This window comes from Tachyglossus aculeatus, chromosome X2 (genome assembly GCF_015852505.1).
Source record: "Tachyglossus aculeatus isolate mTacAcu1 chromosome X2, mTacAcu1.pri, whole genome shotgun sequence".
Taxonomy (NCBI): Eukaryota; Metazoa; Chordata; class Mammalia; order Monotremata; family Tachyglossidae; genus Tachyglossus; species Tachyglossus aculeatus.
In genome coordinates this window covers 81,886-105,305 of record NC_052100.1, presented here as the reverse complement: position 1 = coordinate 105,305, position 23,420 = coordinate 81,886, and the positions used below count along the sequence as shown (strand labels likewise).

Genomic DNA, 23,420 nt, shown 5'->3' with positions numbered 1-23,420 from the left:
TTCTGACCCTAGGCCCTCCCTCCCTTCTTTGATTCATCCCTGGAGCCCATTGGGTCCCTGGCCCGAGCCAGTGAGGGTGGTGGGCCAGGGGGAAGGGCAGGAGATGCTTGAGGGGTGGTGGGTCCCCTGGTTGATGGTGGGAGTGGTGGCTTTCATTACAGAGTCGGATATTTATGCAGAAATCCCAGACGAGGCGCTGAAGCGCCTATCAGGTATGTTCTGGCTGTGTCTTCCCCCATTCAAACTCTGCACAGGCCCAAGGAGTCAGGGGATCTGTGAACCCCCCCCCCCTCACCCCCCCCCCCCACCAGCTGGGGTGACTCAAACTGCCTCCTCTCTCTGCCGGACGTGGCTCCCTCCGGGGTCAGGGTCAGCGGCATTGCCATCCGTCATTTGGTTCATCTGTCTCACACCCACCGGGGATGGGGCCCAGGCTGGATGCTTGGGGCTAGGATGGGAGCAGAGGGAGGAGGAGCTGGTCCCTGCCTTCAGGGGGTGGCCAGGCTGACTGGGGAGATACGACGGACCCATGCACATGTGCGCGCTCACCATTGGTTGGGGGAGGCACTGCTGGTGGAGATGTCCAGCTGTGTTGACCGTGAGGCTGGACCCCTGCTGATGACCCCGGGACCTCCCCACGCTCCTGCCCAGGTGTTCAGTACAACGTGGGCCGAGAGGACGTGGTCCTGGGCCGGATTCTGGGAGAAGGATTCTTCGGGGAGGTGTATGAGGGCGTCTACCGGAATTCCGTGAGTCTCTACCAAGATCCATCCTTTGGCCCCTTCCTTCTCATTGCTTGCCCCTGCCCCTCCTCCCCACATTGAAGGCTGGACCCTGGACCTCGACTGTAGGAGGGAGAGGACTGACCTTTGATTTCTGACCCCATGGAGGGTGTGGAGGGGGCAGGGATAGCCCAGAACACCCCACCAGAAAGAGCCGTTGGTGTCTTGGATTGCAGAAAGGGGAGCATATCCACGTGGCCGTGAAGACCTGCAAAGAGGACTGTGCCCCAGACAACAAGGAGAAGTTTATGAGAGAGGCGGGTAGGCCGGAGTGGTCTGGGGCGCAGTGGGCTGGGGTTGGGCGGGCTCAGGGTAGGATCTATGCAGCATGGAGAACCAACATGGTTTAGTAGATAGAACATGGGCCTGAAAGTCAGAAGGTCATGGTTTCTAATCCCAGTTCCACCACTTGTCTGCTGCAAGTCATTTAATTTCTCTGTGCCTCGGGTACCTCTTCTGTAAAACATGGGGATTAAGAGTGTGAGCCCATTGTGGGACAGGCTCTGTGTCCAATCTGATTAACTTGTATCTACTCCAGCGCTTGGAGCAGTGCTTAGCACATGGTAAGCCCTTAACAAGTACCATAATTATTGCTATGCAGGGGCCCTGAAGGTGTGTGGTCCATGGAGGGTCACCTGGAAATGGGCAGGGGTTGGGGGACCTCACAGGGATGAATGACTAGGGGATGAGGAGAGTTTGCCAGAGTTTTCTGATCCCAGGTTACTGGAATAATGCCCCCAGCAATCTTTGGCCCTGGACCTATGATCACCTCTGCCTGGGGTTCTGGTCTTGCTGACCTTCCCCTTCCCTGGGTCTGGGACCTCTCTGACCCCTCTATCTTGGGGCTCTGACACTTCTTTGACCTCTGTCCCCTTGTCCTGGGCCTCTGACCTCTCTGACACCCTGTCCTGGATTTTGACCTCTGATCTCCCCCAGTACTGGGGTTTTGTCCTCTGACCTCCCCTCCTTCTGGGGCTCTGACCTCCTTGATCCCCCCCACCCTATCCCCTTCCGCCCTGGGGCTCCAACTTCTGACCCCCTGTCCTGGGACTCCAACCCCCCAGTGCTGATGAAGAACCTGGATCACCCTCACATTGTGAAGCTCATCGGACTCATCGAGGAAGAACCCACATGGATCATCATGGAGCTGTACCCCTTTGGAGAGGTGGGTGAGGTTGCACTCCCTAGGCTGGGGGGTGGGGGGGCTTTGTTCCCTAAGGCCCAGGTTGGGTGGGGGAGGAGGGATGCACTCCTCTGGTGAAGTGAATGGTAGCTCTCTGCTCTTCCCCACAACCGACTGTGGTTCTCTGCCCCCTGCAGCTGGGACACTACCTGGAGCAGAACAAGAGTTCCTTGAAGGTGCCAACCCTCATCTTGTACTCGCTGCAGATTTGTAAGGCCATGGCCTACCTGGAGGGCCTCAACTGTGTTCACAGGTGGCTGGGGCGTGGGGTGGGCAGGGGACGTCGGGGTGGGGCAGGGAGGTGGGCCGGGGCTTGGTGGGGGCAGTCATATAGCCTTGGGGGCAGGATCTCATAAAACCCTCCCATCTGGCCAGGGTGGCTTCTGGACTGGGGTCTCCTTGGGGCTAAACAATTCTGGCCGCAGAGAGGACCCTGGGGTCCTAGAATGGTGGGGGACTGTCCCAGGGCTGCAGGGCTGCAGAGCGCTGGCAGGACCCGGGTTGCTCCATTGCGCTGGCACCAACATGGCACAGACCCCAAACTCCCTCAACCTTCAGTCCTCTGGATTTTTTACTTGAATTTGTTACTTCCCTTCCTGTGTCCCTCTTCCCCCTTCTCATCTTAGCTTCTGGCCCCCAGCCCCAGGACTAGAGGTGGAGTGGTCTCAAATGCCCCGTGGATCCCCAGTGGGGCCTCGATGGGACGGAAGGACTTGGTGATGGGGATTAAAAGTCTTCTTTCTGCTTCTTGTTGAGGGGTCAGAGTTGGAATGTAGACCCCTGAGTTGGAGTTGCCTCTGGTGCCGGGCCAGAAATACCACATTGGCCACGTCCTCCCCTCGCCCCCTGGCCACACCCACCCGGCCCCTTGCCCTGACTTCACCCTGACCTGATCCCCGGTCTGCTCCCAATCAGGGACATTGCTGTCCGGAACGTGCTGGTGGCAGCCATGGACTGTGTGAAGCTCGGGGATTTTGGCCTCTCGCGTTACATCGAGGATGAGGACTACTACAAGGGTGAGGTGGGGAAGGATTGAGGGGAGGGGACTGACCCTGCTAACCCTTTCCCAGTGCCTCTGGGCTCCCTCTGATTCCCCCTCCCCCTGCCCCAGCCTCAGTCACCCGCCTGCCCATCAAGTGGATGTCCCCCGAGTCCATCAACTTCCGCCGCTTCACTACGGCGAGTGACGTCTGGATGTTTGGTGAGTGGGCAGCGGGAGGAATTGTGAGGGGCTGTGCGGCAGGGGCGGCGTGTGGATCATGGAAAGCGGTGGCGCCGGTCACAGCTGGATTTGGGGTCTGAGCTGTGACCCCCAAACCCTAAGGCTGGTTTCGGGTCCAACCCAATTGGCTTGTACTCACCCCAGCGCTTAGTACAGTGCCCGGCACATAGTAAGCACTTAACAAATGCCACAATTATTATTATTATTATTACTGGGAACTGACCAGATTGACCTTGGACCCTGAGGCTGACCCACGTGTTGTCTGCCCCCTGCCCAACACACACACCTGGGACTATGTAATTCTGACCTGACCCGACCACTATTGAGGGATGTAGGACCTCCGTGGTCTTTCCTTGGGGTTGAGTCTCCTGGTCGGACCCCTGAAGCCACTTCCCCTCTTTATGGCCAATGATGGGCAAAAAGGCATTATGATACCTGCCTATTCCCACCCTATCGGGGCAGTGGTCAGTGGTTGGGGTCAGGCTAAAGGTCTGTAGGAGCAGTGGTCATTGGTGGGAGCTGGCAGCACAAGGTTCCTTAGGGGCAGTGGACGGTGGTTGGGAGCCAAGCCAGTGGCAGTGCAAGCATTCATAAGGGCAGAGACCAGTGGCAGTACAAGGTCTCAAGGGGCCGTGGCTAGTGGCTGGGGCCTATGTTGCTTTTGGCCAGCCCAATGAGGTCATTGTGGTCACTTGAGGCTCTGGTGGTGCCAGTGGTGACTTGGAGGGATGGCTCTGGGGGCACAGAGAGATAGGAGGGGCCTCTTTGGAGGACAGGGGATGGTATGGTGGTCCTTTGCCTTGGGAACTGACATCCTGTCTGCTTCCTTCTCACTAGCTGTGTGCATGTGGGAGATTCTGAGCTTCGGGAAGCAGCCCTTCTTCTGGTTAGAGAACAAGGATGTGATCGGGGTCCTGGAGAAGGGGGACCGGCTGCCCAAGCCCGATGGTTGCCCCCCCATCCTCTATACCCTCATGACCCGCTGCTGGGACTATGGGCCCAGAGACCGCCCGCGCTTCACGGAGCTTGTGTGCAGCCTCAGGTTGGTGGGCGGGGGTGGGGGAAAGAGAAGGAGCTGGGGGTGGGGCCGGGGCTGGTTGGAGAAACCAGGTGGAGGTGGGGGTGACCATGGGTTAACACTGCAGCGATGCCAAGTGGTCAAAAGGAGTCCTCTCCCCTCGTTCCTCCACACTCCGACCTTGTGCCCCTCCTTGAACGTTCTCCCTATAACTGTTTCCCGATTCCCACCCTGCCTCCACCAGTGACATTTATAAGTTAGAAAAGGACATCGCAAAGGAACAGGAGCGGAACCGTTACCGACCCCCAAAAATCATGGAACCCTCACTTTACCAGGAGCCACCCCCCAAGGTTAGCCTTTCTCTCTTCTCTCGGCCATTAGGCCCTGGGCCTCCCCTCCCTGGTCAGTGGGGTCATTGTCTCTCCTCCATCATGGTCCCCCTTCCCTCAGGGTCCCCCAGGTCCATCCAGCTAGCCGGCACGTGAACCCCGCACTTCCCCCTCCCCCCACCCCTGACCCCGTGGAATCACCAGTCTGTTTCCCCCTCCACAGCCCAGCAGGCCCAAGTGCAAGCCGCCATTGCCCCAGGCCAATCTACTGACTCCTAAACTGCAGTTCCAGGTAAAGGCCCACCTGCGGGGCAGGGGTGGAGTGGGGAGGGTAATGTTTGAGGCTCTGGGTCTCCCCATCTTTCCTCCCAAGGGCAGTCAGAGACCTCCCCTTGAAGCACCACCCTCCATTTTCTATGTTCTCTCGGCCACTGCTGGGCCACGCCTGGATTTCAATCAGCCAACCTCAGACAGTGTGCACGTGTGTGTGCATGTGCCTGCATGTGTGCGAGCCCTTTCTGAGTTCTGAACAGACTGTGGGGGGCTCCCAAATGAGGGCAGAGTTAGTCTGTCCACTGTCCAGAAGGAGACACTGAGGCCCTGAGTAGTGGCCTGGCCTCCCAGCAGGGCAATGCAGGGCTGGCAATGACCCAGGACTACGGACCTCCGGCCCTGTCCTATACCCCCTCGCTCCTCTCTGTCCCTCTCACTCTCCCCTCATGCCACCCTCCTCTCTGCTTCCTCCTCCCGTTACCTCCACCCTCCTCCCTTTGCCCTTCTTCCTCCTCCTCGGACCACCTCTCTCCATCTCCATTGAATGTCTGCTTTGGGCCCAGCCCAGTTCTGATGACTGGAAATCTCTCTGAATTCTTGGATCAGATGTTGTTTTTGCCAAGCTCTATGACACTCTGCAGAGCAGGACTTCCTGCTCGCTTCCCCTGCCTCCGTGTGCGCGTCTGTGTGCAGCCCGTGTGCAGCCTGTGTGCTACTAACCCGGAGTCTGTACCACGCCCTGTCCTCGTGCTTGCTACCTCTTGCTCCTGGGCCCAGGTGCCGGAGGGCCTGTGTGCCAGCTCGCCCACGCTCACCAGCCCCATGGAGTACCCGCTGCCGGCCGACTCCCTGCACACCCCGCCCCTGCAGCGCCACGCTGTCTTCAAGCGCCACAGCATGAGGGTAAGAGGGTCGGGCCACCAGGCTTCCGCCCCCGGGAGGACGGTGCTGCGGTTGGCTGGCACGGCGACGAGTACCTGGAGGACTGTGGTGGCATTGCTTTTGTAAGGAGCGTCCTCTCCCTGGTTGGCGCATTGTCGTTTATTGCATTTTCCAAGTGCTTACTCGTTGCAAGCTCTGTATTGAGCATAGGGAAAGGCCCTAGGACGGTGAACCTCGCAGCCCCTGTCCTGGGCGAGTGGCAGGGAGCCAGATAGTGCCCGGGGGCCCCCTGAAGAGGAATGAAGGTGGGGACCACCCAACATTGACAGCTATGACAGCCATATTAGCAGTCAGAGGTAAACTAGTGGGCGGCTGAAGGAACCGTTCCAGCCTCATCCTTCTGGGGGTGGGGAGCCGGCTCCAGTGCCCCGCCCTATTCTACAGGACCACCATTTTGGCTGGCTCTTGTGGCTCCAGCTCCAGCTCCTCCCGTCCTGCCCCTGTGGTGTGGGTTGGGGGCTTTATCTGCTCCCCCTTGCTCCTGGGGTGTGTGGAAGTAGGGAGTGTTGTCTAAAGACTCTCCATCCTCTCTTGCAGGGGGGTGGGGCAGGTGAAGGAGTGCGGGGTCAATGAGGCCGTAGGTTTTAGGGGGTGAGTGAGCAGGAAAGCTATCCCTGTCCCCTGGTTTCTCACTGCCGCTGCTTTGCCAATGTTCTTGTGAGGTCATGGGGGCCAAGGCAGACACAGGAGGGGCTGCTGCTGACTAAGGCCCAAGAGAAAGGTCGACAGTATCAACAGGAGCAGTTCACAGCACAACCCCACAGTACCAATTCTTAACCGAACCATTTCCTCCTACTTCTCTCTGGACCTTGAGGCCCAACCAACAACAGCAGCCCTCGTACCCAAGGAGCAGGCCCAGCCTGACCTAACCCCTCCCCCAGTCACCTGTTTATCTCCTGGTCCAGCCCGTGGCCTAGCCCCAGCCTAGGCCCTGGCTCAGCTCCCGGGCCAGGCCCTGCTCAGAAATTCTCAAGTTGCCCCAGGCCAGAAGGAGGTCTGTCCAGGTGGAGTCTTCCACTCTGCCCCCCGTCCACAGGGTCCAGCCTACACAGCATGCCCCCCCACCCACCCGCGGAGTCTGATCCTTAGGGCATGCCCCCTCTTAGGGTTCACCCTTCAAGGCATGTGGGGTCCAGACCTCATGGCACGCTCCTCCTCTGCCCTTCAGGCTCTGGTCCTCATTGCATGCTCCTCCCCATCCTTCCCCCTGTTGAGACTGGTCCTCACGGCATGCCCCCCCCCCCCCCCACGGCATGTCTTCACGTCATGCCCTCCCCACCCCCAGGAGGAGGACTTCATCCAGCCGGGTAGCCGGGAGGAGGCCCAGCAGTTGTGGGAGGCAGAAAGGACCAAGATGCGTCAACTCCTGGAGTGTCAGCAGAAGCAGATGGTGGAGGACAACCGCTGGCTGAGGCAGGAGGAGAAGAGCCTGGTGGGTGGCACCAGGGGAGGGTCTGCACAGCCCCCAGGCTGGGCTCCGTCTGGCTTCAGGATGTATGCCCACCTTCATTTACCCCCAGCCTTATGTGCCCTGACCAGGCACGGCTGTGTCCTGTAGCACAGGGCCTGGAACCTGAGCTCACTGGCATTAGAAGTTCCCCCTTGGATGGATGGAGTAGGCATTGGCTGAACATGGGCAAACTACTGAGGATCCCACTGGGCGGCAGGTCTGGGGAGGGGGCAAGAGGCTGGGATGGGGCAGGGCTCAGGGATCTGAAGAGAGTGGGGATTCCCCAAGGGGAATCAGGACTTCACCGAGGACTAGCATTCTGGCCCCAAAAGGAATCAGCATCAGCTTAAAGGAAATCTGTTAATGGGTGTGAGTGACTCCGAACGCTCTGCCTCTACTCAGTGTTGGTCTAGTCTCTGCACGAGCTTGTGTCCAGCCTCATCTGAGTTGAGGGCTCTGAACACAGAATCTGAGCCTGGGAATTTGAGAGGAGTTTGAGGGGGTGGGGAGGTATGGCTTTTGGGGCTGGGGGAGGGAGGAGAATCAGGGCTTATCAGTAATCACTTGGGACTGGAAAGTTTGACAGAGAGAGAGAGAGAGAGAGAAAACAAATACACAAACACACTTGTGCACTGTGGGCTGCCTCTCCCTCTAGCTGAGATTGAGGTTCTCAGTGGGGACATTTCTGTCTCTTGCAGGATCCCACTGTGTACGCGAATGATCAGTCCCCCGTGGTAAGTGGCTGGGGTCCCCCTGCCTGTGGTCTGCTCTCGGTCATAGCGGGGTATGGCTGGATTTCCCCTCATCTCAGTTCCATGGTCCCCTTTCTCCAGCCCCTTTTGCATTACTCTAGTCGCCCCCGTTTCCTCGCATCCATTGCTCTACTCTTACATCCAAGCTCCCTTTCCGGCTGCCCTGTGCTTGCCAGGATACAGCTATCTGCCCCCCAGAACCCTCAGTTTTCTGCCCCCCAGAAGCCCTTCTCCCAGGCCAGCTCCTTAGCTGAAAGCTATGGCCCAGGCAGGGTCCCCCTGAGAGGGAGGGGTCATGGGAGGGGAAGGGTGCGGACATACTCTCAACTTCCACTTCTTCCCCCCACAGACCCCTGAGAAGGAGAGCGGCTATAGTAAGTGTCCCTGCTTCACCCTGCTCTCGCAGGATGTGGCCTCCAGCTCTCTGTGCCCGCCCTGTGGTCCACACAGTCCGGCCATCTCCCCCTGCCCTGTGATCCCCTTCTCCTCCCGCAGGATCCCCAACTTCCAGAGACAGAGCCGGGCAGGCTGGGCGGGTTGGGCTGCCTTATTGTCCCAGATGGAGCTTGCCTATGCAGAGGGGAACCAGTAACTTCCACCTGGTCACTGTCCCCCCACTACCCTTCTGCCTCTTGGCCTTTTCCTTCACAGTTAGCTGAGCAGCAGGGTCACTGGGCAGGGGTGGGGAGGGGGGACTTGGTCCACCTGGGAGGGTTGGAGCCCTCCTGGGCCTCAGGTGCCCTCTGAGGAGGAGCAGAGGAATAGCAGAACTGGGGGCCGGGGGTGGGCTGGTGAGTGCATGGTGACCACTGGCAAAGCTCCTAGGGAGTCCAGACAGCACTTAGATCACCCTGAGGGTGGGGCCGCGTATCCCGCAGGACCCTGGATGTAGGGCTAGGGGCCCGGGGACCACTGCCCATGACACCGAGGAAGAAGCAGAAGAGCCAGGCCCGGCCCCATCAGGGGTTGGGGAGAGGCTGACCCAGGCCCGGTTGGAACGGAGATTCCTCCCCTCTTCCCGGTCCCGGCGGGTTGGAGTCTCTCACTTCCTTCTCCTGAGGCAAGGGGCTGGGGTCGGGCCATCACCATTTGTCTGTTTGTGTCCCACTGCAGTGGAGTTCACCGGGCCTCCCCAGAAACCCCCGCGAATGGGAGCCCAGGTGGGTGAAGACCTGATTCTGGGTCGAGGGTTTGGGAAGGCTTTGGCCTGGGCTGGGGGGGAGGCAGGGAGGGGATGAATTGAGAGGGGTGGGCTCCTGGTCTAGGCATGGATCCCTCAGTGTCTGCTGGCCAGGGGACACCAGGCTGCCCAGAGGATTGTCTGACCTTAGGTCAAAATCTGGTGGCACCTGGCTCCTGAGCCCTCCCCTGCTTGCTCAGTACCCAGGAGGCCCGGGAGGTGGAGAGAGCAGCATCTGGTGGATGGGGGCAGAGCTATAGTTGGCCAGGCAGTTTACTTTCCCTCCTGCGCTGCCCCCCACCCGCCCTCTGCTCCCCCCCTCCCACCCTGCAGTCGATCCATCCAACAGCCAATCTGGATCGGACTGATGACATGGTGTATGTCAACGTCATGGAGCTGGTCAAGGCCGTCCTGCAGCTCAAGAACCAGCTGGGCCAGTTGCCCCCTGAGAACTATGTCCTTGTGGTAAAGGTGAGACCTGTGGGCTGGGTTGTGCCTGGGGTTGGGTTTTGCCAGGAAGCTGCTGTTTTGAGGGGGAAGAGAAAGTGGGGAGCATAGAGAAGAAAAGGTGGGAGACAAAGAGGCAAAGATGGTAAAAAGTACCCAACCCGTGTCACACCCGCCCGCCCCCACTCCCTGCCGACTCCCACATCATTCCCTCAGTGGCCACCTGGAGTCTTGTCCCGGCCAGCCAATGGGGGCACCAACAAGGGTGAACAAGAGTGTGCAGCAGGAGGCAGAGGGCATTAACAGAATTCTGAACTGGGTGGAGAGGTTGGAAGGCCTGTCCAAGCCCTGCTCAAGGGCCTTTGTCCCATGTCACCCCGCCCCTTAGATCAGCTGGCCATTTTCTTCCCAAGTGATCCCATCCCCCTGCAACCTGAAATTTCAGGACTGTCTTGCTGAAATTGGGACATATGGTCACTTTCCCTATGGATCCCTGCCCCTTGTGGGTCAGTGCCCACCACGGCCTCCCAGATCAGCCCCATTTCGTGGGTTAGTGACCCCTCCATTTGTCACCTATCTATTCTCCCTCCTTCCCCTGGCTCAATTACCCAGTGGTTCAGTGCCTCCTAGCCACAAGCTGAGGCCAGGACTAGATTGAACTGAGTGTTCAGCTGTGGATTGAGCCCCAGATCTCCACCCTAGGCAGGGCTTCGGGCCGTAAAGGGTGTCCTTGGGCCAAAGCAGGGGTCAGCAATTAGGTGGGTGACATAGGCCATGTTTTGCAGCAAGCACCTCCTGCCAACATGGCCCCCAATCCAGTGGCATTTCCCATAATAAGCTTTACCCAATATTGCTCCCCGAAAGATTTCTGAGAGTTCCAGGTCTGGGTAAAGGTAGGGGTCCCTCACCTGGGCTCTTTCCCCCCACCCCAGAATGTGGGCCTGACCCTGCGGAAGTTGATTGGGAGCGTCGACGCCATCCTGCCTACCCTGCCGCTGTCTGCACGTCCAGAGGTCAGTCTCCCAGATCAGGAGGGGCTTTTGAGCTAGGAGTCTCTGCTCATCCCTCTGCCCCACTTCCTCCCCACCCAAACCCACCTCTATCCCAGCCCCGCACCCCCCTCCCCCATCTTTTCCGCCCCTCTGAACTGAGCCCCGCCCCTTGGGGGTCCCCCGGCAGATCGAGGGGACCCAGAAGCTGCTGAACAAGGACCTGGCGGAGTTGATCAGCAAGATGCGCCTGGCCCAGCAGAATGCCGTGACCTCGCTGAGCGAGCAGTGCAAACGGCAGATGCTGGCCGCCTCCCACACCCTGGCCGTGGACGCCAAGAACCTGCTGGACGCTGTGGACCAGGCCAAGGTCCTCGGCCAGACGCAGCAGTCCTCGGCCCACTGACCTCCCCATCCCTGCCCGAGCCTCCTTCCCCGGTGCCCCGCCTCTGCCTGGCTTTGTCGTCACATTAGTTTTCTGTGGAGAGGGGAGGAGGAAGAGGTGGCTGGGGTTCTTCCCTCCCCCGATCATTTCCCCACCCACTCTGTGCACGATTTTTCCCCCCCGACCTCCCTCTACTCTTCCCCATCCCTAGGGTCATGCCAGGGGGGCTGAGGGTATGTTTGGGGGTGTCTGTATATAGAGGACTGAGCCATTGAGAGCCTAGAAGCTGCTGTGACCTCAGCTCTCCTCCCCACCCTCCGTCCCCTTCCTCACTCACTGGGTCTGCTCAGGGGACAGCGGGGTCAATGGGGCAGGTGAAGGGGCCTGTCTGTTCTTGGGTCAGGGTCACCCTTTGGAGCCCCACTGGGCCGGGGGCTGGCTCTGGGCAGGCCCGCAGCCCGGGAGCACTGCTTGTACAGTGTATAAAGGAGTTTATTTAATGGGTAGAGAGCAGTCCAGCTGCTGCCTCAGCGGAGGGGTGCTCAGAGCAGCCCTGTCTCCCTCCATGGCATAGCCAGGTGAAGGCAGGGTCTCTGGCTTGTAGCCGCCTTCCAACGTGTATTGTGGGGGTCTGTGTCGGACAGCTCCTGTCCCTTTCTTTATGTGTGCGTGCGTGGTAGAATTAAAACTGTGTCGTTTGCTTTGGGTTGTTGGGAGATTTTTCTCATCTTGGTGGGAGTTCGAGTTGACCACCACCCCTGGACAAGGTCAGGTCTCCTCCTCCCTTCCCCCTCACCCCCCCATAGGTCGGGTCAGCCCTCACGGGCCAGCAGGGCAGGGGAGCTGAGGGTCCTGGCAAAGGGTGGGAAGGTACTTGGGGAGGAAGGGGTCTCCTGCAACCAGCTTCCCTGTCCCCCACAGGTGGCAGAGCAGGAGTCCAGGAAAGGCAACTGAGAGACTGTAGGAATGGACAGAACCAGTGCCAATGTAGGGGGTGGTGGGGGATGGCAGCTGAGCTGCCAAGCTGAGCTGAGCTGGGACCTGCCCTGAGCCTGGAGGAGGGTGATGGGGCTCCCATGTGTGTCTGGGTGGACAATGAAGACTAGGCAAGACAGTGTGGTGGAGGCAGAGGCTGAGACTAGCTACACAGTAGGTGCTCTGGGCCCTGTCCCTGCATCCAGCTGGGGTTGGCGTGCTTGTTCCCTGCTCTGGAGCTGGAGGGGGATGCTGGGACTCCCATGTTGGGGCTTGGGGGAAGAAAAGGAGCACTATGGGAAGCAGTACAATAGAGACTCTGGGCCCCGTCCCCTGGGCCCAGCTGGGGCTGGCACACCTGATCCCCTCTCTCATGCTGGAGGGGGATGATGCAGCTCCCGTGGGAACGGGCCAAGGAGCGCTAAGGGAGACAGCACCGTGGAGGCTGAGGTTAATGCCGGCCACACAGTAGAGGCTATGGGCTCCATCCGCTGGGCCTGGCAGGATCTTCCAGAAGGGTTGTCTCTGAGGCTCCCAGGGCTGGTCAGGGAGGGTCAGCTCGGGTCCACCCACGACGCTGCAGCCTTGGCTCCTAGATCAGGCCGGCCAGGAGCGGGGGTACAAACAGCCCAATGGTACCAAACAGACAGATGACAACGAACAGCCAGAGGAAGATGCGGTCGATGACCATGGCGACATATTTCCAGTCTTCCTTCACCTGCCCAGGCATGCAGTGTCACCACAGGAAGAAGGTGGGGAGTGTCTGCCCTAGCTAGGACAACACCCCTCCACCCCACCCCCAGACCCTTCCATACAGCCTAAGCCAGATCCTGATAGTGTCGGCCTGTCTCAGGGAGGGGTGAGTAGGAGGGGCTGCAGTGCTTCAGGGTTGCACGTCTGTCCAGACTTCCCCCATCCCACCTGATCTCCCAAAGACTGAAGGGTCATTCTCTCCAAGATGTGTCAGGTCCCTTGGGGACGTTCAGGGGAAGGGGGCTGGAAGCCAAGACCTAAGGCTGTGGCTGGACATCCGGGGCCCCATACCATGGACAGCTCTGCCTTCCCCCCTCCTCCAGCAGCCTCTTGCGGGTGGCTGGGCCCCACACATACTTCACGACTTGGGCTCTCCCAACATGTCAGTCCTCCACCCTGCTCTTGCCCAGTGGTATGAGGTGGGCTCGGGGGCTAAGAGGAGCCCCGTCTGGGGATGGATCAGGAAGGAAGAGGCTAGCACCATCCCGGTATTCCCAGCCAGAGCCAGACACCACGCCCGTCCTTCAACTCACCGTGGAGTCAGCATCCTCAGCCTTCAGGTGGTCGGCAATGTACTGCACACCGGCCAGGGCCTCGAGGATGCTGCTGGACAGTGGGAGACTAGTGATGGGCTGGGGGGCCCCAGACCCGGGAGGAGCCCCAGTGCCAGGGTGAGCCCAGTGGCGATGGAGGGGCTCCCTCCAGGCTTCCTCGTCTTCCTCCTCATCGTCGACCCTCGTGTCCAGCCAATAGTGGGAGGCACCGGCCCCCATCCCGGGGGCTGTCAGCAGCTGCGGGGTGGACCGGGGCCTGCGCAGGAGGAGCCCCTCAGGTGCCCGCCCTAGGAAGACTTCCCGCACCCAGTGGGGCATGGTGTGGGTGCCCGGTGCCCGGTGGTGGACGTTGAGGACGAAGACGGTGATGCCGATGGACAGGGTGACGAAGATCATGGTGAAGAGCAGGTACTCGCTGATGAGGGGCACGACCAGAGAAGTGGAGGGGATGATCTCGGTGATGAGCAGCAGAAAGACGGTGAGCGAGAGCAGGACGGAGATGCACAGGGTGATCTTCTCGCCGCAGGCGGACGGCAGGTAGAAGACGAGCACGGTCAGGGTGGACAGCAGCAGGCAGGGCGTGATGAGGTTGATGGTGTAGAAGAGGGGCAGGCGGCGGATCCGGAAGCAGTAGGTGATGTCGGGGTAGATCTCCGAGCAGCAGTCGTACTTCTTGGTGTTGTAGGTGCCCACGGCACGCACGATGGCCCACTCTCCGCTCTCCCAGAACTGATGCAACTCCACCGTCTGCTGCAGGAGCTCCAGGTCGATCTTGGCTTTGTCGTACGTCCAGGAGCCGAACTTCATCTTGCAGTTCTGCTGGTCAAAGGGGAAGTGGGTGACGTCGATGCTGCAGGAGCTCTTGTAGATGGCGGGTGGTGCCCAGCGCACCGTGCCTGAGGCGGACAGCTGGGCCTTGGTCATGTGCCTCACCGCAAACTCTCCATCGGCGCTGGGGAGAGAAGCGAGGGTCGGACTGCCCACGGTTCTCCCAGGCCCCGACCAGTCATGCTCAGCCCCTCCTATCGACTCTGCCTGCCGCTCACCAGGAACCCTCCGAACGGGTCTGGAAGGAAGACCCTTTGCACCTGGGCTCCTGCTTGCACCCTCTGTCCCTGAGGCCACCCGGAGCTCGGCCCGAGCCAGAACGATAGGTAGACCACCCCTCTCTTTCCTCCATCTGTGCAAGGCAATTGTTTTCTTATGGGCTTGGTGATAACTACTGTGTGTGTGTGTGTGGGGGGGTCTTGTGTCACCATCAGACTGGGGGGAGTGTGTGTGTGTGTGTGTGTGTGTGTGTGTGTGTGTGTGTGTGTGTGTGTGTGTGTGTGTGTACGTGCGTCTTGAATCCCCATCATACAGTGTGTCTCCAAGGTCAGGGACTGTGTTTCCTCCGGGGGATTCCCTCCAGGTAGGTGCAGGCCGGCTGGGAAGGGTTGAGCGAATCACATAGCGCCTCATGGGCGCTATGGTCTAGAGTGAATGGAGATGGCAGCAAAAAAAGTGTCCCTCCCTCCCCCAGACCTCCAGGGACTCCTGGCTCCTGGCCCGGGCTGGGGGCAGGCCGGAAAAGGATGAGAGACTAGAAGAAAATCGGCCCAGAATCGCCGTGGTTAGGAGCGGCCACCAGGGGGCAGCACGGCCCCAGGAATCGACCTGATTCCCCGGCCCCGGGACGGAGGAGCTCGGTCTAACCGGTGACTCCGGCGACCGGGGAGAGGAGTTGGGGCGGGGGGGGGGGGCAGTGGGCAGGGGGCGCGTCGCGGCCTACCAGCACCTACTTGTTGTACAGGACGATGTCGGGGATCCAGATCATGTCTGCGGGCACCCGCAGCGTTGTGACGTTATCGAAGGCGGATGGGTCCCAGCGCAACTTGTGGTCCTGCCACTCCTGGCCGAGGGCGGAGGAGCGGCTCAGGGGCACGGCTAGAGCCTTCTGTCCCGGCCGGCCGACTGATCCACTCCTCCTAGACCGTCTACTGGACCGACCCCTGCCCTTTGGCAAGGCTTTGGAGCCAGCTCTGGCCAGGACCAGGAAAGTCAGTGCCTTCTGTGACCTGTTTTCCTGCCCCCCTGTATCCTGCCCCCCGTCTCCCCCATCTCTTGACCTTCTGTCCGCCCCCGTCCACTGTCTCCTGTGCCCATCTCCTCCCGACTCTCTATCTCCTGTGCCCTTGTCTTCCCCCCACCCCCGGGTCAATCAGTGGTATTTATGGAGGGCTTATTGTGAGCAGAATACTGTTCTAAGCACTTAGAAGAGTATAGTCCAGCAGAGTGAGTTGACACATTCCCTTCTCACAAGGAGCTTACAGTCTAGAGGGCGATCTTACAGTCCCGTCCCGTCCCCCATCCCCCCCCGTCCCCCCCCGGCCTCATGTCCTGTGTCCCTCTCTCCTGTGCCCCTGTTCCACCCCTGTCGAAGTTTGTCACCGAGGAGGGCACTGGCAATCAGTTATGCTGATTCTGGCAAACAATTACAATTGGGGTGAAGTGATTTCTGTTGTCTCTTCCTGTTCAGTTCGGGGCCAGGGTCTCCAGGGGAAGCACTTGGTATAGTGCTTGGCACACAGTAAGTGCTCGATAAATACTATTAATAATCAATAATAATAATCATGTTGGAGAACCCCACTCCCACGCCTCGCCTGTCATCACCTGCTTGAGCCACACGTTGGTTGTCATCATTTGATTCTTCTCATCCTGGGAACCGGGCCAGGGTGGGATGGGGGAAGGAGGGAACATGTCAGGGAGGGGAGAGGGGATGGAGGGGCCGAAGTCCCTTCCCGCCCCTCCCCTCCAGCCACCTCCCCACCTTTCTCCAAAGCCTGAGGTTCTGGCCAGGCCCCCTTCCCTCCCTCCACCGCTCAGCAGCACGGCCCTGGGCCTGGGGCGAGGAGTGCCGGAGGCCTACAGACGCACCACATCGATGAGCTGGGCAATGGACAGGCCGAAGCGGACAATCACCACGTCTGAGGTGTTGGGAACAGGGCGGACCCAGCGGTTGTAGCCTTGGAACAGGTGCTTGAAGAGGCGGTCCTCCGCATGGGTGCGGGACTCCGTGGGGATGTGGGACTCGCCCTGCACGGCCCCTGAAGAAGGAGATGGGGGCAGGGGGGAGCGGGATGGGGACAGCTGTATGCATTTCCAGGGCCACAGCCCTCCCATTGAGCACACCGCCCGCATCCCAGAGAACACCATCCCTGAGGTTCCTGCCCCTCAACGACCTGACTCCAAGGGGAGTGGGAGGGGAGAAGTTCCATTTTGGGTGACTCTGGGTTGGGGGACACGTGCGGGGGGGCACGTGCTGTCCGTGGTCCCAGTGTCAGGTCATTTCCTTGCCCTACTTCCTCCCCCAGGCTCTGCCCTACCCCAAGTCTTGACCACTGGACCAAGGCCACCGTGAGCAGACCCCAAGAGCCGTAGCCAAGGCCCCCGCATTCCTCACCCCACGACCAGTCTCAGCCCCCTCCTCCTGATCCCCCTCTGAACCCCGGGAGTCTGTGGCTGGGATGTCTGAGCGCTGATCCCGGCAATCCCGTGGTTATCTCTCAGGACTCCCAACTGGATTCCCAACTCCCGACTTTTCCTGAAACTGAAAGCATCAAATTGATTAATTTATATAAGTGTCTGTCTTCCCCTCTAGACTGCAAACTCGTTGTGGGCAAGGAATGTGTCTGTTTTTTGTTATACTGTACTCTCCCAAGCTCTTAGTACATTTTTTTACACACAATAGTGCTTAATAAATACCAGTGAATGAATGAATGAATGAATTTGGGACAAGATCAGCAAAGGCCTGGCAGCCAGTAAGGGGAATCAGTTGGAAGACTGGACTTGGGCTTCCCATGTTAATGAATAATAATAACAACAGTGACCCTGGTGTAATTAAGGTATTCCTTAAGTGCTTACTATCTGCCAATCACTCTGCTAAGCACTGGGGTAGATACCAGTTAATCTGGAGCTCACAGTATAAGTAGGATTTAACCCCCATTTTATAGATGAGGAAACTGAAGCACAGAGAAGTTAAGTGATTCGTGCAAGGTCAGCAAGTGGCAGAGCCAATATTAGAACGCAGGTCCTCTGATTCCCAGGCCCATACTTTTTCCATTAGGCCACGCTGCTGGTATAGATTCAGCATTGCCTATGTGCCAAGCATTGTACTAAACCCCGGTGGAAATACAGATAAACAGCTTCATCACAGTCCTGGTCCTGGTTCCACAGTCTAAGAGACAGGAAGAGCAGGGATCTTATCTTCATTGTACAGATAAGGAATCCGAGATTCAGAGAGGTGAGTTGACGGGTCCATGGTCATACAGCAGAGCTGGGACTAGAACCTGGGTCTCCTGACTCCTAGCCCTGTGCTTTCTGCAGCAGGCCACTCTGCCTCTGTCTCTGCTGGATGCCCATCCTTCCTGGTGCCCTAGCTCGGGGGGAGACTGGTGGAGGGTTCCTTTTCCCCCAGAGAGCCAAGGTCCAGCTGACCAAAGGAATCAGGAATGATGGCACAGATTAGTAGAGGAATATATGGGATCCCAGGTGTCCACCTCCCACCACCACCTACCCCCAACTCCCCTACTGTGTTCCGAAAGGACTCCAGCCGAGACTGATGGCTTACTGTCCATGGGGAGGTGGTGGTGATGCGGTGGTCCTGTTACCCGGATGAAGGCAGGTTCCACCCGAGATACAGCAGCCACTCCCATCCCCTTACCTGATGAGAGCAGGAACAGGCCCCACAGCACAATCCTCCCAGCTAAGGGCATTCTGGGGGCCGTAAATCTAGTGGCCTGGAGTGGAGGCAGAGTGGGGCCAGTCCAAACTCGACCTGGGCATCCGTCCTTGGCCGGCAGAAGGTCGTCCTTGGTGTCCATTCTTGGCAGGCAGGCGGCCATCACCGAATGGATGGCCAGAGGTGGGGGAAGGGAGAAGCTGTTAGAAAGTGTGGGGGAGGGGTCAGTGACCCCAATAATAATCATAATAATAATGAGAGCATTTGTTAAGCAAAGCACTGTTCTAAGTGCTGGGGAGGATACAAGGTGATCAGGTTGTCCCACATGGGGCTCCCCAAGACTATGATCAGCTACTGGAAGTGCCCCAGGCTGGCTCCTGGACATAGCTGGGGGCTTCAGAGGGAGTGAAAAAACCAGGCACACAGGGCATGGGGAAGGGAAGAAGGTACAGTGCCCAGTGCTTAGTACAGTGCCTGATACAAAGTAAGTGCTTAACAAATACCATAATTATTATTATTATTATTATTAAGATGGGGGTGCCCATAGAGGTGTGTCAAATGAAGGAGGGGTCATCTGGGGGAGGGACCAGGTCCCCTCCTTTCCCTCTCATAGAGATAAGACCTCTGTATAGGTCAGGCCTGGCCTCCTGCTACTAAAATAGCCTTGCAGGTAGGCCACCAGCCTGCTCCCCCACCCGCTGCCCACCTCTACTGTCTCATTCCCCTGGGGGAGGGCTGACCCCTGGAACGGGCTCTACTCCTGCATCCCAGATATCCAGCCCCACCGCCGGTGGCCAGAGAAGGTCACAGCCACCTGGACAAGGGGGACAGTGGTTCCTGGGGGTCAGGCTTGGCTGCATGGCTGGATGAGTGACAGTCTGAGTGACAAATGGGATAGAGCTGTGGCTTGATGTCGGCATTGGGTGAGAGAGAGAGAGAGAGAGAGAGAGAGAGAGAGAGGGGGCATGTGTGCGTGAGAGAGAGACAGACTGAAAGATTTTTTTAATGGCATTTATTAAGCACTTACTATGTCCTAAGCACCATTCTAAGCGCTGGCACCGGCCCTGTGCTGCCTGATTGGAGGGGCGGGGCAGAGGTCCAGGTGCTTCCAGCAGTCAGGTGATGGGGCAGGGGGACGGAGAGAAGCAGCGTGGCTCAGTGGAAAGAGCACGGGCTTGGGAGTCACAGGTCATGGGTTCGAATTCCGCCTCCCCCACAAGTCTGCTGTGTGGCCTTGGGCAAGTCACTTCACTTCTCTGTGCCCCCGTTCCCTCATCTGTAAAATGGGGATTAAGACTGTGAGCCCCACATAGGACAACCTCATCTCCTTGTATTCCCCCCAGCGCTTAGAACAATGCTTTGCACATAGTAAGTGCTTAACAAATACCAACATTATTATTATTATTATTATTATTTTGCTTCTGATTATGAGCTTTGAGACAGCTGGGTGCTGCCCGTGCCCCGAGGGGTGAGAAGTAAGGGAGTCACCAGCGTCACTTCTCCCTCGCGTTCTAGCCCGGGGCCAGCGGGGAGAATGACGCCTCAGGACCACGACTCCCCGGTCTGGCTGCCCTCGGAACTGGATCGCTTCTCGGCTCTCGGAGGCCCGTGCCTGTCCTTCCCACGCCCGCCCCGCCCCACGATGCTCTGACCTCAGCCTCTCGGGAGGGCGGGAGTACATCCCGGGCCACTCCGAGATACTTCTTGGAGTCTAACCTAAAACCCTCCTGCTGCCCCTCCCGGAACAATCCCCTGACCTCTTCTCCCTTCCTTCCCTTTCTCCCTCCCCTTGTTTTCCCCATTCCCCCTTTCTCTTCCTTTTTGTGGTATTTGTTAAGCACCTACTGTGTGCCAGGCACTGAACTAAGCGCTGGAGAAGATATAAGTTAATCAGGTTGGACCCAGTCCCTGTCCTACATGAGGCTCACAATCTTAACCCCCATTTTACAGATGAGGTAACTGAGGCACAGAGAAGTTAAATGACTTGCCCAAGGTCACACAGCAGATAAGAGGCAGCGTCGGGATTAGAACCCAAGTCCTTCTGACTCCCAGGCTGAGTTCTATCCATTACCTCCTTCCCTTTCTCCCCCTCCCCCTTTCTCCTCTCCCCTCCTCCCTGAATCCCCATCCCTTCCTGCGGCCCACGTTCACTCCCGCTGACCCGATCGTAGAGAGGGACGCGGAAATACTCAGCTCCTGACCCTCGGACCCTAACCAAGGGCACACGTAGAGCCGGGGGACCCGGTCCGGGTTCCCGCCGGGTTTCTGGCGGGGGAGGGTCGGCTTTATTTATTTATTTATTTTACTTGTACATATGTATTCTATTTATTTTATTTTGTTAGTATGTTTGGTTTTGTTCTCCGTCTCCCCCATTTAGACTGTGAGCCCACTGTTGGGTAGGGACTGTCTCTTTATGTTGCCAACTTGGACTTCCCAAGCGCTTAGTACAGTGCTCTGCACACAGTAAGCGCTCAATAAATACGATTGATGATGATGATGACATAGACGAGGGGGCGGGGTTGGGGGCGGGGTCTCTGTTCATCCTGGGCCGCGCAGTTTAGATGCAATCAGGCGATCGATCATTGTCCTTCCTGCAGCCGGGGCTGCGGCGGGCCTGCTGTCCGATGTCCGGACAGCCGGGGCAGGCATCCTGGGGGACCAACTGCCCCCCTCCGCCCCCCCAAATCTCTGCCCCCTCCTCCCCCGCTTCCGAGGGTCTCCTCTTGTCCTGTCCCCTCTTCCCCCCCCGCCCCCCAGAACTCCCCCGGCTCCTTACCGGGGGCTGAGGGCATTGAGGAGGGAGGGGGCCGTCTGCCGGCTCCGAGGCTCCCTGGGCTTGGGCAGGTCACCGGAGAGGAGAGATCGCCCCTCGGCGCCCGAGTTCTTCGCGGGCCCTCCGCCTGCTTTCCTGGGTGGCGGGAGGGAAGGCGAGGGTCGTGGGAGGATCCCGTCCGGCCTTGGGAGCGGGGGGCTGAGAGTGGAGCGCCGAGTCCTCTGGCCAAGCCGCCGCCTCAGCAGGAATCTTAACCCCTCCCCACCCCCCTCGCCCCCCTCAGATGGCTTTTCGGGGGGTGGGGTTGGGAAGGCGGAGCTCCCGGGACCGGCCAGTCAGAGTCGCCTCGTTAACCGGGGAAACAGAGGGAAGGGCAGCGGGGAGAGAGGTAGAGGGAGTGAGGAGAGGACGGGGTTACCTTCGATTCAGCCCCCATCCCCCATCCCCCCATCCCCTCCCTTTCCCTCACCCCTCCAGGCCCCCATTCCCCCAACCTCTATCCCCCAAGTGCCTTCAGAGCTGGGAAACTGGGGGTCACTGGCCCCCACCTTCCGTCCTTCCCCCCCGTCCCCTCCCCCCATGTGGCGGGGATTGTGTCTCACTGTATCCCCCTGATTCCTGGCTCAGCACGTCGCCGTGACTCCGTGTTCGTGGGTCTCCGGGTCGTGCGTTTCTGGTGCCTTCTAACTGTGGAATTTATTAAGTATTTACACTGTGCTAAATGCTAGTACAGATACAAAATAATCAGATAAGGTAAAGGCCTGTAACCTTGGCATTATCCTTGACTCATCTCTTTCGCTTAACCCACATATTCAATCTGTTACTAAATCCTATAGGTTCAACGGTCACAACATCGCTAAAATCCCCTCCTTCATCTCTACCCAAACCGCTATCACAATAATCCAAGAATTTATCCTCTTCTGCCTGATTACTGTATCAATCTCCTTGCTGACTTCCCTGTCTCCTGCCTCTCCCTACTCTAGTCCATATTTCACTCTGCTGCCTGGGTCATTTTTCTACAAAAACGTCCAGTTCTCCTCAAGAATCTCCAGTGGTTGCCTATCCACCTCCGCATCAAACAGAAACTTCTCACCATTGGCTTTAAATCACTTGATCACCTTTCTCCCTCCTACCTCATCTGGCTGCTCTCCTACTATCAATCAATCAATCGTATTTATTGAGTGCTTACTGTGTGTAGGGCACTGTACTAAGTGCTTGGGAAGTACAAGTTGGCAACATATACTACATACACTATATGTATATATATATATATGTATATTTGTATACTATATACTATATATATAGTATATATATATTATATATATGTATACTATAATATATAACACATACTACAACTCAGCCCACACACTTCACTCCCCTGGTGCCAACCTATTCACCGTACCTCAATCACATCTATTTCGCCACTGACCTCTCACCCACATCCTGCCTCTGGCCTGGAAAAGCCTTTCCTTTTCATATTCGATAATTCCTCTCCCCTCCTTCAAAGCCGTAATGAAGGCACATCTCTGCTAAGCGGGCTTCCCTGACTAAGCCCTCCTTTCCTCTTCTCCCACTCCCTTCTGGGTCACCCTGATTTGCTCCCTTTATTCACTTCCACTCAGCCCCATAGCACTTATGTCCATATCTGTAATTTATTTATTTATGTTAATGTCTCTCTCCCCTTCTAGACTGTGAGCTCACTGTGAGCAGGGGCTATGTCTAACTATTCTGTTAAATTGTAATAATAATAATTATAGTATTTATTAAGCACTTACTACGTGCCAAGCACTGTTCTATTCACTGGAGTAGTATGAGCTAATCAGGTTGTCCCACGTGGAGCTCACAGTCTTAATCTCCCCATTTTACAGATGAGGTAACTGAGCCCCAGAGAAGTTAAGTGATTTGGCCAAGGTCACACAGCAGAAAAGAGTCAGAGCTGGGATTAGAACCCATGTCCTCTGACTCCCAAGCCCGTGTACTTGCCACTGGGCCATGCTTTCCATTCAATCATATTTATTCAATCTTATTTATCGAATAACTACATGCTGTTTATTGTAATCTCCCAAGCACTTAGTAGGGTGCTGTACTCACAGTAAACGCTCAGTAAATATGATTGATTGACCGTGGGATTGACAAGTCCACCCTCCACCCGCCTCTGCCCTGAGGCTGTTTCCAACGGCCCGTTGGTCCCAACGGCCCTTTCCCCAAAAATATTCGTGGACAAACAAATTGGAAACTAAAGGTTGAGAGCAGCGCGGCTCAGTGGAAGGAGCACAGGCTTGGGAGTCAGAGGTCATGGGTTCTAATCCCAGCTCCGCCACTTGTTAGCTGTGTGACTTTGAGCAAGTCACTTAACTTCTCTGTGCCTCAGTTACCTCATCTGTAAAATGGGGATTAAGACTGTGAGCCCCACGTGGTACAACCTGATAACTTTATCCCCCCCTCTGCCCTACCTCTTTCCCCTCCCCACAGCACTTGTATATAGTTGACTGTCTCTATATGTTGCCAACTTGTTCTTCCCAAGTGCTTAGTACAGTGCTCTGCACACAGTAAGTGCTCAATAAATATGATTCATTGATTGATTGATTTGTACAGATTTAGTACTGTATTTTACTTGCACATATTTACTACTCTATTAATGATGTGCATATAGCTGTAATTCTATTTATTCTGACGATTTTGGCACCTGTCTC

The 23,420-nt window shown here is 57.6% G+C and overlaps 2 protein-coding genes across 4 annotated transcripts in view; one reads left to right on the top strand and one right to left on the bottom strand.

Moving 5' to 3' along the window:
- The window catches only part of PTK2B (protein tyrosine kinase 2 beta), a 36,740-nt gene extending 25,082 nt beyond the window's left edge, over positions 1-11,658 (top strand). The window contains exons 14-31 of one of the 2 annotated variants that reach the window (XM_038770934.1): positions 162-212; positions 652-749; positions 959-1,043; positions 1,847-1,947; positions 2,103-2,218; positions 2,881-2,981; positions 3,077-3,166; positions 4,025-4,229; positions 4,450-4,555; positions 4,758-4,826; positions 5,585-5,710; positions 7,035-7,181; positions 7,898-7,933; positions 8,301-8,325; positions 9,065-9,111; positions 9,465-9,602; positions 10,511-10,591; positions 10,758-11,658. In XM_038770934.1, the coding sequence (XP_038626862.1) occupies positions 162-212; positions 652-749; positions 959-1,043; positions 1,847-1,947; positions 2,103-2,218; positions 2,881-2,981; positions 3,077-3,166; positions 4,025-4,229; positions 4,450-4,555; positions 4,758-4,826; positions 5,585-5,710; positions 7,035-7,181; positions 7,898-7,933; positions 8,301-8,325; positions 9,065-9,111; positions 9,465-9,602; positions 10,511-10,591; positions 10,758-10,973 (1,838 nt within the window). In that variant the 3' untranslated portion in view covers positions 10,974-11,658. The remainder of the gene's footprint in view (positions 1-161; positions 213-651; positions 750-958; positions 1,044-1,846; positions 1,948-2,102; positions 2,219-2,880; positions 2,982-3,076; positions 3,167-4,024; positions 4,230-4,449; positions 4,556-4,757; positions 4,827-5,584; positions 5,711-7,034; positions 7,182-7,897; positions 7,934-8,300; positions 8,326-9,064; positions 9,112-9,464; positions 9,603-10,510; positions 10,592-10,757) is intronic. The other variant, XM_038770935.1, reaches the window with a different exon arrangement.
- On the bottom strand, positions 11,427-19,165 carry CHRNA2 (cholinergic receptor nicotinic alpha 2 subunit). Of its 2 annotated transcripts, XM_038770936.1 has the most exons (7): positions 18,982-19,165; positions 17,937-18,154; positions 16,151-16,320; positions 15,887-15,931; positions 15,016-15,125; positions 13,214-14,186; positions 11,427-12,645 (listed from the first exon to the last, which is right to left on the bottom strand). In XM_038770936.1, exons 1-7 carry the CDS (start codon positions 18,996-18,998, stop codon positions 12,520-12,522), a joined length of 1,659 nt encoding a protein of 552 aa, XP_038626864.1. In that variant the 5' UTR covers positions 18,999-19,165; the 3' UTR covers positions 11,427-12,519. The 2 variants fall into 2 exon arrangements, with proteins under 2 accessions (XP_038626864.1, XP_038626865.1); XM_038770937.1 differs by lacking the exons at positions 15,887-15,931; positions 16,151-16,320; positions 17,937-18,154; positions 18,982-19,165 and having other exon boundaries at positions 13,214-14,050; positions 15,016-15,087.
- Between the last annotated feature and the right edge of the window lie 4,255 nt (positions 19,166-23,420).

Excerpts from the sequence above, each read along its gene's own strand:
- CHRNA2 (XM_038770936.1), bottom strand. Across the intron at positions 16,321-17,936 it reads CCTGTTCCTGCTCTCATCAG|GGGCCGTGCAGGGCGAGTCC; the intron begins GTAAGGGGATGG and ends CTCCTTCTTCAG. Across the intron at positions 15,126-15,886 it reads CCAACGTGTGGCTCAAGCAG|GAGTGGCAGGACCACAAGTT; the intron begins GTGATGACAGGC and ends GCCCTCGGCCAG.